Raw genomic sequence first — 14,360 nt, forward strand, 5'->3', positions numbered from 1 at the left:
TTCAAGAAATTTGTTTCAGTAATCTGTTTTGACTTTTTTAATATCTGAAAAATATTCATTTTGAATAGCTTTGAACTCTTCATCAGATATTAAGTTATTCTTTCAATCTCTCTTATCAGTGGCTAATTGCTTTTTTTTAGAAGTGATATTCTCATTTCATCAAGGTTTGAAATAGTCAGAAGACTTTTTCTTTGAAATATTTTCTTCAATACTTGTTAGAAGAATAGATGTAATGAGCTTTACTCTATTCTCAAGTCTTTCATTTGAGATATCTTGACTTTGATTTCAATAGAGCTCACTCTGTCTTTCAGATTTCAGCTGTTTTACTCTTTCTTCAACTGCTTTTCAATCAGCTTTTTCAAAGTTATACTGATTAGAGAGGAGAGGATTTTCACTTCTTTATTTTTCACTCAGTTCAATATTAAATTGAATGATCTCATGATCTGATCCTGAGGTTTCATTTGAATCAATAAACCAGTTTATAAGTCTTTTTTCAATTAGATTCTGTGACATGAAAGTTAGATCTATAATAGATTTCTGTTTCATGTCTTTTCTAAAGAATGTTTGTTGATCAGACTTGTTAACTAAATCTATTGAATGCTTAAAAGTTCATTTAACTAGTTTATCTGCTCTTACTGCTCTTGTTCACTCTGAGTTTCATCAGAGATAATGTGCATTGAAGTCTTCTGCAATTATAGAGTTTTTTAAGAGAGTTATATTCAAAAATTCTCTATCAATTGTCCAGGTATTGTTGTTTTCTTTCAATGACTTTTCATTATAGATATTTATAAGTTGAATAGTATCAAACTCATTCTCTTTATCTATAATATCACCCACTAGAATATCAGAGTCAGATATGATATCAAATCTCAAATTAAATTGATATCTTGACCTTTTTCTCCCATAGATCACTACTCTTGATTTTATCTCAGATTTTTCAGGAAGAAAGCAGTAATAGCTTGAATGAGAAATGATGTACTTTTGCTCAGTATCAAAGTTTGGTTCTTGAAGAAGTACAAAGTCAACTTTTTATTCAAATGCAATCTGAAGACAAGAATAAATGCAATTTGAGTTTCTATTCACATTATTTTGAATAAATGTGATTTTTGAAGAGTTTTTAAACTTTTTTTGTTGTTTTTGTTGTATATTCATACTAAGAGAGAGTAGAGATAGAGTAGAATCTAATTCCTATCATCAGATAGTAGATTATAACTATTTTGAAAAGTAGGAATCTCAACTACTTGCATTATATCTAGTTTATCATCAGAGTCATTTCTCAATTCTCTAATCTTAACAGAAGTTTGAGAATTCAAATTCTGTTTACACTTAGCTGGAGAATTGATCTGAAGTCATTAGAATGCAGACAATAAAAGAAAAAAAATCAGAAAATTACTACTGAACTGGTAAGTTACTCTACTAGATAATAATTTTTGATAATACTAACTTTCTAATTTGAAGAAAATCATGTGAAAATAATCACATATCAGTACTCTGATTTCACAACTCTCATCTGATAACTTTCATAAATAATTACTTTATATGTATATATCTCTGAATCTTTCTCTTTAATCAATTGAAAACCCTGAATTCTGAACACTTCTTCAAATGCTTAATTTAAATCTTCATATTTCATATTAATTCTGTCTTCAGTCCAATCTCAAGATATACTACAAAGTTAATATATAACATTTAGAATCAGAGTTGAAGAATCATTGAAGAGTGTCTCTCACAGTGAATGTATGAACTAGTACAAACAATCTTATATTTATGAGAGTTACATGTTATTACATTGATGAGAACTGAACTTATTAAAAGATATTAATTGAATTTAAATCATTGATCAGTAGTCATACTGAGAATTATATAACAGAAATATTAATAACTGTGATTAAAAATGACTATTAAGATATTAGTCTCAGTCTTCTTACAATTACAACTGATAATACTGTGAATAACTATACTATGATGAAGAGCTTAAAGCAAAAATTGACTTTGTATTTTTAGAATAATAAACAAGGTCATATTTTCTGCATTGCTTATGTGATTCAACTTGTGATATAAACACTGATAAAGAATCTTAACATTGAGATGAAGAATAATGAGATGACTGATTCTTATAATGAGAATGAGATGAAAGTGATTACTCAAGTAACTTTTACATTCACTTTGTAAAAGATAATATTTTTTAACAACACTTTTTAATATTGTTTTTTAATAATACTTTTTAATAATACTACTGTTAATTTTAAATAGATTGACTAATAATTTAAATATCACAGATTCAAAATATTGCTAATGTGATTTGTATCTTCTCTAAATAATAATAACAATTTCATGATATTTAATAAATAAACAAATCAGTCACATCACTGAATATAATACAGAATATTAGAACATAATGAAGTTCAATATATAAGATAACTATTCAGACTCTTCAATTGTATCAGATGATTAATTATTGAGTAAAACACTCTTATTAGAAAAAGATTCAGATATTGAAACTTTTTAATATGAAGTGAACTCAGTTGAAATATGTGATTGATTTACTGTTTCAGTTTTATAAGATAACAAAGATAGTCTCAATCACTTATACATCAATGCTGCAGTCAGTCTGATAAGTGTATAACAGTTTATTTACTTATCTTAAGAAGCAGTTGAATCACTTAAAAAGAAATTCAGTCTGAGATAATGCTATAGCACAGACTATTATTACTATAAGAGATAAACTGATATATTACTACAGTAAAACTGAACAATCTTTTACAGAGTACTACACTGTAGCAGCTCTACTAGATTTCTCTCATTAAGTTATTATCTACACTTCTCAAGATTGAACAGAGAAGAAATGAGACTCATATATTAAATTAGTCTGAGACTACTATAATGTTAACTATCACAGATTTGAATAAGCAGATATTTAAGATATGAAGACAGTGAAATATAATTCTCTAGTAAGTAACAATCTTTGATAATACTTTATATTATATAGAACTATAATACTAACTTTGAAACAGAACTTATATACATTGATTACAACTGAAAATCAGGCAAAACTATATACTTATAAAACTGAATTTGATTGCTATCTTCAAGATAATCTGACAAATTTACATACTAAATCAATTCTAGAGTTATGAAAAATTGTTGAGAGTATATATTTAACTATTACACTGATAATATGTGATATTCTATCAATTTCATTAACAGAGATGAAAATGAAGTGAAAGTTTAACTCAAGTTAAGATATTTATCACTATTACTGAGAACAATTATAAGAAGAAATAATCAAGAAACTTGTCACGCTCCCGGCCGCGCCAAGGCCCTGTTGCGGTTTCACACGGCTCATTGCTTTCATGTGAATGATTTCATCTCATCTGAACCGGTTTTCAACTGCTCTATGACATCATTCGAATATATCATAGAAAGATCTGATTGATGGATATGAGAACCCCGCTTCTATATGAGGTCAGCAGATTACTTTTCCTTGGCAGTGAGATGCTGCTAAGGTATCACTCTGGCTATTCTCACTTATGAAATAAGAGAAGGTATTCACTCATTGTCTATATAGAATAGCTAGATGCTGACTTCTTATGAAAGAAGCCAGTGATTCATTTCTTTTGCTATGAAAGAAATATACACAAGAGTTACTATGTATCTCATACAATCTTCTTAGTATACTAAGTATCATATCTGTGATATTCTCATAATAACTCTGTAGTCTATGAGCTCACTATTCAAGCAAGATAGTCAAGCTCACTCATACAGCTTCTTAAACAACTATTTCTATGTGATACTGCTGACTAGTCACTGCTTCAGTTCTGTTATATTATAATTTGAATTGCTTAACCTGATTACATATTTGAATCAGTTAAGCTCTAACAGACTGATATGGCCTCACACACTCACACTGGGACTGACTCAACCCCACTCTCTGAGAGAAACACTACATCATTTCCTAGAGTGTGTACATCTCTACTCTGGCAGAAATTCAAGATTTCTGAACCTGCTGTGTATTTTGACATGGGCTCTTCAACCGCCCTGCCACCGCCGCAGCCTCTACACACCTACATCTATCATGGAGATAGAGAGATTAAGATTGAAGATTCACTGAGATATAAGAGAAACATCTTGTCTGAATTTCACAGCTTTATCTGTATTCTTGAATAAAAATTCCATCTTAATCTGAGCCAGTATAATACTCATGAGATATGAGTAATATACACTGTCAATCTTCTTGAAGACATCTCTGCAACTACTTGAGTCATCAAGAAGAGAGAGCTTAAGTGTATCAATGCTGTTATAACTTAGAAAGAATTCAAGAACTTTCTACTGAATTAAATTGAAGATCACTGCAACTGCAGCTTCACAGCAGTGCAGCAGTTCAACTTATTATATCAATGAAATGATGAAAATTCTTCTGATTTCAATGCAAGATTCAAAGAATATTGAGAGGAATTAACTGATGATTTGAATCAATTAAAAACACAGCTTTATCTTATAAAGCTGACTTATAAGATATGAACAATAATATCATAATATCAGAGTTCATCAATTAATTACACTGAGCTTGTCAATCTGGCTTTCTGAATCTATTTGAATAATCAATTCTCTGAGAAAAAGGTTAACAAGACCTCTTCTAAGCAATCAATAATGAGATTTAAACAGTGCTATGATAGCTTCAGTGTGAAGAAAGTAAAGAAGAATTTCAAGTATTCTGATTCTTCACTCACTGTAAAGAAATGTTAAAAAAGATTTAATAAAGATCTCTGTTTCAACTGTGAAGCTGATGATCACTATATCAGTGATTGTAAGAAGCTGAAGAAGAGAAGAAACTGAGAAGATATCTTCTTAAAGTTAACTTCTCTTCTGACAAATGTATCTATGAAAGATAAAGAAGAGAAAGAAAAGAATTGACAATTCTCATATCTCTGAGTTTATGTTACAATCACAATGTATACTCTGAATAAGAAGATATCAGTGAGATGTCTACTTGACTTCAGAGTGAATATTAACTTTATATTCTATTTCTTTTCTTTGATGAAGGATTGAAAGAAGATAGATCTGTCAGATCATGTGAAATTTATAGATGAAATGAAATATCACTGTTTTAGCATAATTCAAGCAAAGTGTGTGATCACAGACTCAGAAGAAACCTTCAAGAAGAGCAGTCTGCTTCTTCACACAGTTAACATTATAGATGAGAATGTCATTCTAGGTCTTCTGTAATTGAGAGAAAACAATTCTCTTATTGACTGAGTCACTCAGGTGTGACAGTATCATCTCACTGATGAAGAGACAGTGATAGAGAAATCTGAAGAGTTTCATTGAAAGAATCTTGAGAAAAAGATTGAGTTAATATACTGTGTAGCAGATGATTGAGACTTGAAAACAGGTGAAGAAGTTATCACTCTCACTGCAAGATTAGCAGCAGTATCTGTCATTGAAGATGAATGTATATGATGTCTCTTTACAGATTTTAAAAATGTCTTTTCAGAAAGGGAAGTAGTGAAGTTTTCTGATATCAAGGTATGATATAAGATTTATCTTGAAGATGATATAATGATGCTGTACAGACCTCTTTATAACTTATCTGTAAAGAAGTTGAATATTCTGTATAAATATCTTAAAGAAGTGCAATCAAAGAACTGAATACATTTATTAAAGAGTTCAGCAGAGATATCTATACTCTTTATATCTAAGAAGAATGATAGACTATGTCTATATATAGACTACAGAGGTCTCAATAAGATGATAGTTAAGAATCACTATTTATTACTGTTAATTGATGAGATGATTGATTGATTATCTGAAACAAAGATATTCTTAAAGATTGATATACAGAATGTCTATCATAGAATCAGAGTTAATGAAGATAATGTTTGAAAAACAGCTTTTTGTACTAAGTATGACAATTTTAAATATCTTGTTTTATCTTTTGATCTTTGTAACACTTCAGCCATCTTTCAGACCTATATAAATGAGACACTGCAGGGCCTTGTCAATGTCTTCTGCATAGTATACCTGGACAACATTTTAATCTTCTTGAAATCAGAGAAAGAATATGATATTCATGTTTGAGAAGTGTTGAGTTGCTTGAGACAGTATTAACTCTATGCAAATACTGAAAAATGCTCATTCTACATGCAGGAGATTGATTTCTTAGATTATATTATTAAGATAAATGACATTTCAATGAACAGAAGCTGAGTCTTCATCATTGAGAACTGGCCAGCACTGCGGATGTACTGTGAGGTGCAGATATTTCTAGGATTTGCAAATTTCTACAGATGATTTATCTATATATATTCACAGATTACTGTCTCTCTTACAGATCTATTGAAGAAAAGTGTGAAAAACAGAAAAATGAGATCATTTACTCTCACTCAAGGCACTGTGCAGGTATTTGTGGAATTGAAACAAGCTTTCACAGATGTCATGATACTGAATTATTTTAATTCTAACTTACTCAGTCAGTGTGAGACTGATATATCTGAGAATGAGATCTGTGAAATCTTTTCACAGTTGACACTGAAGGCCTTTCAATGTTGAAAGAATCAGGAAATAATCATCTCTGAGAAAACAGGTAATGAATTATCTATGAGAGAAGACTTTTTCACAGAGTCTATAAGACATCATAAATGAAGATCAGTGATCTTCTTCTTCAAGAAGTTATCACTTATGCAGAGAAGGTATGATACTTATGATCAGAAGATGTTAGTAATTATTGAATTCTTTAAGATCTAGTGATATTATCTTCAGAGTAGTAAGTACTCAGTGTAAGTTCTTACTGATTATATAAATCTGTGTTACTTCTTGACAACAAAGAGCTTGACAGAATGTCAAGCCAGGTGAGTGAAGCTGCTTTCAGAGTATGATTTCTATATCTGATACTGTTCAGATCAGCTTAATCTCATTAATACATTATCTAGACAGCCTGATTATAATATTATTAATGCAGAGAAGAATTCTATAAAAGAATCTCTGTCATCACTGCAGAAGAAGCTGGCTGTAGGGGATTGAGGTTCTCTAAAGCTCAGAAACAGTGCTGAAGAGGCAGCTATGTGACTCAGTATAGAAGGTGAAAGAGAACTCAGATCTCTGTGAGAGACTGACACTGAAGATCATGAGCTTCTCATATCATGTCTTGCAATCATTGAATTGACAAAGAATGAAACAGTCTACAATCTTTCAATCTGACTACTTTTAAAATTCATTGATAAGTTACAGAAGGGGGATGTCTTTACTGCAGCTTGAATTCAGAAGTTGAAGAAGAAAGAATCTAGTTTAAACTTGAAAGAGACAGACTCTGAGTGAGATGATACTGTTAAGAAATTAAGTTACTGATAACTAGAAGAATGTGAACTTCTACTGCTGAATAATTCAGTCTTCATCTCTTATAGCAGAGTGATATATCAGAAGTTATTGAGAATTTATCATGATAATTCCCATGCAGGGCACTTTGAGTTAGAGAAGACTGAGAAGCTTCTAAAATGTAAATACACTTGAAACAAGCTTCAGACAGATGTCAAAGAGTATATTAATACTTATAATATCTATTAAAGAATAAAGGTTCTGCAGTATAAGTAATACAGTGAGTTGATATCACTGTCTGTTTTAAAGAGCTTATGACAGAATCTATTGATAGATTTCATAGTTGATCTGCTGAAGTTGACAAGAGTCAAAGAATATGACTCAATTTTAGTCATTGTTAACTGCTTCACAAAGATGACCAGATATATCTCTACTTATAAAAAGGTTAAAGCCTCTGAATTGACTGACCTGTTTTTAAATATCATTATTTGTGATCATGATGCTCTGAAATCATTGATAACAGATCAAGAATCTCTCTTCATCAGCAAATACTGATTGACTTTTTATTATCATCTTATAATAAGATGTCTTCTCAGTACTGCATTTCATCTGCAGACTGATGACCAGACTGAATATCAGAATTAGACACTAGAACAGCATCTTTAAGCATTCTATTTATATTATCAGAATGATTAGCTTAAACATCTTCTGACTGCTGAATTTATATATAATAATGCAAAGAATATAATCTTAAAGATATCTTCTTTCTATACTTATTATGAATATAATTCTTCATTACTCAGTAACATCGCGGATGATGTTTTAAAGAGAGAGATAGACAGTCAGAATGTCAAACAGATACAGAGAACAGAGTATTTCTCAGTGTCAGAAGTAAAAGTGAGATTGAAACTTTTGAATAAAATTCATGAGAAGACAGTGAAAAGCATTCATCACACTCAGAAGTAATAGATAGAATACTATAATTGAAAACATCTTTCAATGAAGTTCTTAATAGAGAATCAAGTACTACTTTCAGCAAAGAATATCAAGATAATGAGACTGTGTAAGAAGCTCAGTGAGCAGTGACTAGAATCTTTTCTGATAATAAGAGTGATGAGTAAGCAGATATATGAGTTGAAATTACTTACAGAATTGAAATTAATTCATTCTATTTTTTACATTTTCTATTTAAAGCTCTATAAGTAACACTCTGAGACAGAGCTGTCTCAGTTAGATGATATCAAGATTGAGAGTAATACTGAATATCTTATGAAGAAAATATTGAATAAGTGAATATATTACAGCAAGCTTCAATATCTTGTTAAATGAGAAGATTATTCATTATCAGAGAATTCATGAAAACTGCTTGAGTATTTGAAAAATGCTGAGAAAGAGATTACAATCTATGAGACAGCTAGTAGAGATTACCTCATTACATATCAGAGATGTTGAATAAGAAACACTACTTGAGACTTCTCATTTTTCTTAAAGGGTTTTTTAGAGATAATCTTGTAATAGTGAGCTGATATCTTGTAGACTCTGTAGCACTCTTCTCCTATTTTCTCTCAAAGAGTTTTTAGAAGTTTAATGAGACTACACAAGTGTAAAATTCCTGAAGCAGTTAATAAGAAAAGAAAGAAATATTTAAAATTAATAAAAAGATTAATATTATCAATCTGTGAGCTGCTGCTATTCTAATGAGGTCACAGCTCACTGAAAAAGTAAAAAGAGAGATCAGAATCTACTTATTAATAATCATATTCTTATCAAACTCATTCTTCACTGTTAAAGTCTCTGATACTGATATCTTTGTCTACTGAGAAGTTAGTGCTGTGATGCTGCAGAGAAGCATGCTATAGAAGAGTATAAGAGATGCTGAAAGTATTAATTTATCAACTTACAAAGTATCTTGATCATCTGCTTCAACTGAAGTGAGATTCTCTTCAATCAGTGATTAATCTCTGCAGTGCTTTTAACAGTGACACTGGCTGACCCCTTCTTGAGATCAGTCATTCTGAGGTGTTTTTTCATCTCAGTTTTTTCATCTCAGAGATTCATGCTTTCATCTTCTTTTACAGATGAGCAAGAGGAATCTCTTCAGTCTTGATGAAATCTGTCAACACTTGAAGCTCTAAGATTCTCACTCTGTACTGCTTGAGCATCTAGACTTCTTGTCAGAACTGATACAACATCTTCCTGTGAAGTAATACTTATAGAAAGACAGGAGTTATTGTTATGAATGCAATGAAAATAACAGGAGTGAGAGAAGAAGTAAGTGTATAAAATCTCCCTCTTCTTCAGCTGCTTGACACAGCACAGGTAAGTAGTGATACCAGCCAGAGACCATATCAGAGCCTTCTCACAGAGAGAAGATGAAGAAACTGTGAGACTCTGCAGACTCAACTCAGCAGCATTCTGAGCAGGGCTCAGACATGCTGCAGGAGAGGAACTATGAATTGAGCTTCTTGAAGTCACTGTTCTCAGAATCAAGCTCTCTTCAGGTTCCTCTCTGAATGACCACACAGGGTCATACATCACTGTATTGACTGAGAGAGAGGGGCAGCATTGCAATGGCAGTGAAGAGAGCAGAGGACAGATCAGACACAGACAAATCAATCAGTAGAAGAGATGACATCTCACTGCAAGGCACAGTGACTATCACTGCAGCTGCAAAAGAAGTAGAAGAAGAAGAAGATATGATAATAAGAGTGATGCTCTCACAGCTCATTGACACTGTCATCTTCATCTTCAATCTGGCTTTCTTAGTGATTATGGAGGCCACCGCCACATCACAAAGACATTTACTCACTAGAAAATGTCAGAATAAGTTCTTGATTGTTCTTCAAGAATGATACTCTCATGTACTCACTGTTATAATTGAGAGAAGAGAAGAAAAATGTTTCATAGAGAAGAAGAATCTTTTTGAGAAATTCTGTCACTACTGTTAGCTTTGTCTCTAAAAACACATCACTTTTGCAGAGAATTTCATATATAGAATGAAATATATTGAGAGATCTGTAAGTCACTTATTAACTATGTTTTTCACATTTCAAATCAATATATAAGGAACTCACTTATCACATATTTGATTTGAATGAAGATGAGAAAAGAAAGATCTACACAGTCAGCAGAAAAACTCATCTATTTCTTTGTATTATACACAGTATATACACTGTCAATTGATTGATAACTGTTGCTATACAACAAAGATAATTCCTAATCTGATAATCTTAAGAGTATAGAGACTATACTCTTAAAGAAGAGAGTATTATCACACTCTCAGCTGTGTCAAGATCTTATTACAGTTTTACACAGCTTATCACTTTCATGCAGATGATTTCATTCTGTTTGAACTGGTTTTCAACTGCTCTATGACATTATTCAGATATATCATAGAAAGATCTGATTGATGAATATAAGAACCTCACTTCTATATGAGATCAGCAGATTACATTTCCTTGACAGTGAGACACTGCTGAGATATCACTTCAGCTATTCTTGCTTATAAAATGAGAGAAGATATTCACTCATTGTCTATATAGAATAGCTAGATGCTGGCTTCTTATAAAAGAAGTCAGCAATTCATTTCTTTTACTATGAAAGAAATATATACAAGAGTTACTGTGTATCTCATACAATCTTCTTAGTATACTAAGTATTATATCTGTAATATTCTCATAATAACTCTGTAGCCTATGAGCTCACTATTTAAGTAAGATAGTCAAGCTCACTTATACAGCTTTTCAAACAACTACTTCTATGTGACACTGCTGACTAGCTACTACTTCGGTTCCGTCACATTATAAAACTCATGATTATAAAATATGAAATTATCAGATAGTTTAATATCTCTGATCACAGTATATCAGAGAAGTGTAGTTTTCATAAGAAAGTGAAGAATAAACTTACACAAGAATGTATTTAGTTATTTCATGAGTATTATTAATAATTATTACTAAATTCTGATTATATAAGTAATCACTGAATGAATTAAATGAGACTGATTTTAATCTTCAGTCTCAGTCTTATTCTGATTTTGAAAGAATGATTATCTTTCACAGTTTATTCTGAGAAATTACTCTTATTTCACTGTTCTTGAATTAAATCTGATCATTTTTCACATCATTTCTCTCAGAAATGATTCATTTTCAGATTTTTTTAAGGCTTGGTCCTGGTGAGACTCATATCAAGAAATGTATGAGATCAGATCAAATGAAATTAAATGTGAAATTCATGATCTCATTAGTTAGTCTAGAAGAGTTTCTACTGCTTTCTCTTCTCAACTGACTTCTGACTGACATCTGTCAGAGATCATAGAAGAAAATAATGAACTTGAATGAGAGATTAAAGATTGTGACTTAGAGAGTAGAACTGTCTTCTTAATATTCTGAATTATAAAGTACATTCAAGATCTGAACAAGGTCTTAATTCTCTTCTTCTCTGTCAGCTTCTGCTAATTAATTAGAGAACAGAAGTGTTATCAAAAATCATTATCTCTTAATAAATAAAAAACTTATCAGTTTTGACTTCTTTATCTTCTACTTTAACACTCTCTTAATTTTCTTCTACTGCTGCTTATTTATAGTAATACTCTTCTTCTCTCTCTCTCTCTTTATCTTGAATTTAAATCATTCTCAGAACTTCTTCTGATTTCACTGCTGCTCTATAAGACTCTTCACTATCTTCTTCTTCAATCTCTCACAGACAGTGTCATTTGCATTATTTTTATACTTAGTTCAGTCTAAATCTATCAGAAGTGTTACTTAAGATTATTATTATTCTACTTTCTTACAGAGTCTCTTCAAGATATTATAATATATCTTATAATCTGTCTTCTCTTACTTAAACATCTTCTTCTTCTCTCTCTTCAATCTGTAATAGTACTCATGTGCCTTGATAATCTGCAGGACTGCAGAATATTTGAAGAAGAATGATATAATTAATTTCAGTAAGTGTTAAAGAGAGATGAAGAAAGAAGAGACAGCCAGAAATAATATAATAATAATAATGATGATGATGATAATGATAATGATAATGATAATAATGATAATAATAATGATGATAGTAATGATGATAATGATAATGATAATAATAATAATGATGATAATGATGATAATGATGATAATGATAAAAGAGAGAGTGCATTGATATATATTACTGACTTATCAAATATAAAGAGACAAAGAAAATATTAACAGCTTTCAGAGATGTACAGAAACAGCTATAGTATTGTATAGTAACATTATCTTCATTCAATATATACACTATTGATATTCTTTGTATGCAGTTATTATATAATCTATATCAGAGATATATACAGAAAACAGATCTTTATTACTAGAGAGAATAATTGCAGCAATTCTCTATTTTTATATTATAAAGATAAGTTATTCTCATTTCTTTCTTCTCTCTTTTCTCTTCTTCTTCAACTTATCACTAAGTTCAAGCTGGTATGAAAACTATTAAAACACTCTTAGAAATTCTCAAATTAAAGAGTATAAACTAGTCACATTTTAAATATAGAAGAATTAAATTATATTCAATATTACTAATTATTCATCTCTTCTTAATAAAACTATAGTTATGTCTTTCTCTCTCTCTCTTAAATAAAACATGACCTGTGAAAAGTGAGTACTATATCAGATCATAATAATCAACACAGTCTCAGCATATAGAGCTGTATACACACAGTATATGCTGAACTGAGAGACTGCATGAGTTGTAAATTAGCAGCAGCATTTCAGAGAGAGCTGTGTAGTATAAGAAAGCTGCAACTCTCAGTTACATGTGTAGAGAGTGAATTATTGCAGTAAGTACATGTGTATTACATGAAAGTAATACTTTTTAATAACACTCAGTCTCTGATATTATGAAAATAGAGTCTCTCTGTAAGATTCATTTTTATCAGAAGTTAGAGAATCTTATATTCTTCAAGATCACTTTCACATGCCTTGTCTATGAAATTGATGAGAAGAATCATCAATTTCAGTATTCTGTTCTTAATATTATTCAAGTGATAGCAGAGTTCATTCTGATCACACTTTTTAAGTATATGTTTTTTAAATATTCACATTTATACAGATATATACTGATTATTTATTAGATAGTATTAAGATAATAACTCATTGCAGCTGTGTTATTCTTACTGTGAGAGATACACAGTTGATAATAAATATTATAAAGACTCTGAGAAGTGAGTATTTTAAAAGTACTGCAGCTCTGTGATCTTGATTTTTTTTATTTTTATTTTTTATTTTTTTTATTTTTCTTTTCTTTTCTTTTCTTTTTTTCTTTCTCTTTTTTTTTCATTCTGATTTTTGCTTATTTTTGTTTTATTTTTTATTTTTTGTTTTTTTTTTATATTTTATATTTTTTTTATCATTAAAATTATATAAATTATAATCTATATTTAGAAAAGTAATGATATTTAGTAACACTCTCTATTGAATTTTCAACAAATGAGTACTATGTTATGATATTATGTAAGTGAGAAATGATTTCATAATCTTATTTAATACCATTCTTAATAATAGAATCAAAATGAAAATATGACTAAGAATTCAAATATATTCTTTATTCAGAACTAGATTTTTATTTGAAAAGTGAATCTGAAATCTTTAATATTTGAAATAACATAATTTGAAATCAATGTGATGAATACAAATCATGATCAGAAGTAATGCTTTTAAACAATGTAATAACTGTAAAGTTTGATTCTGGTCTCAGACACGGTCACACAGTCAGTCTATGTGTAAAGATACTATTATCTGTGTGTTTTCACAATCTGAAGTCTTTTCTATTATAATAGATATCTTCTATATTACAACACAGTTTTCATGTAATAATATTTGTATAGAAATTCGAAATGTAAGTCATATTAATGAGATTAACATTGAACTGTTTTTCTGCTTTATTTATTATAATAGTTCTAACAGTTTCATATCTAAACTGACTGCTGAAATCATGAATTTCATATTTAATCTATTTAATCTAATTTTATACATTTCTTAGTGTGAATTCTGCTGAGACTATTATAAAAAAACATGTAA

The 14,360-nt window shown here is 30.0% G+C and overlaps 1 protein-coding gene across 1 annotated transcript; it reads left to right on the forward strand.

Moving 5' to 3' along the window:
* Positions 1-9,881: 9,881 nt before the first annotated feature.
* On the forward strand, positions 9,882-10,163 carry BDBG_17090 (uncharacterized protein; the record flags this gene model as incomplete). The annotated part of the gene is made up of 1 exon (XM_031724883.1): positions 9,882-10,163. The coding sequence occupies one exon, from the start codon at positions 9,882-9,884 to the stop codon at positions 10,161-10,163; it is 282 nt and encodes a 93-aa protein (XP_031578401.1).
* Between the last annotated feature and the right edge of the window lie 4,197 nt (positions 10,164-14,360).

Source organism: Blastomyces gilchristii (assembly GCF_000003855.2).
Source record: "Blastomyces gilchristii SLH14081 genomic scaffold supercont1.8, whole genome shotgun sequence".
In the NCBI taxonomy this organism is placed as follows: Eukaryota; Fungi; Ascomycota; class Eurotiomycetes; order Onygenales; family Ajellomycetaceae; genus Blastomyces; species Blastomyces gilchristii.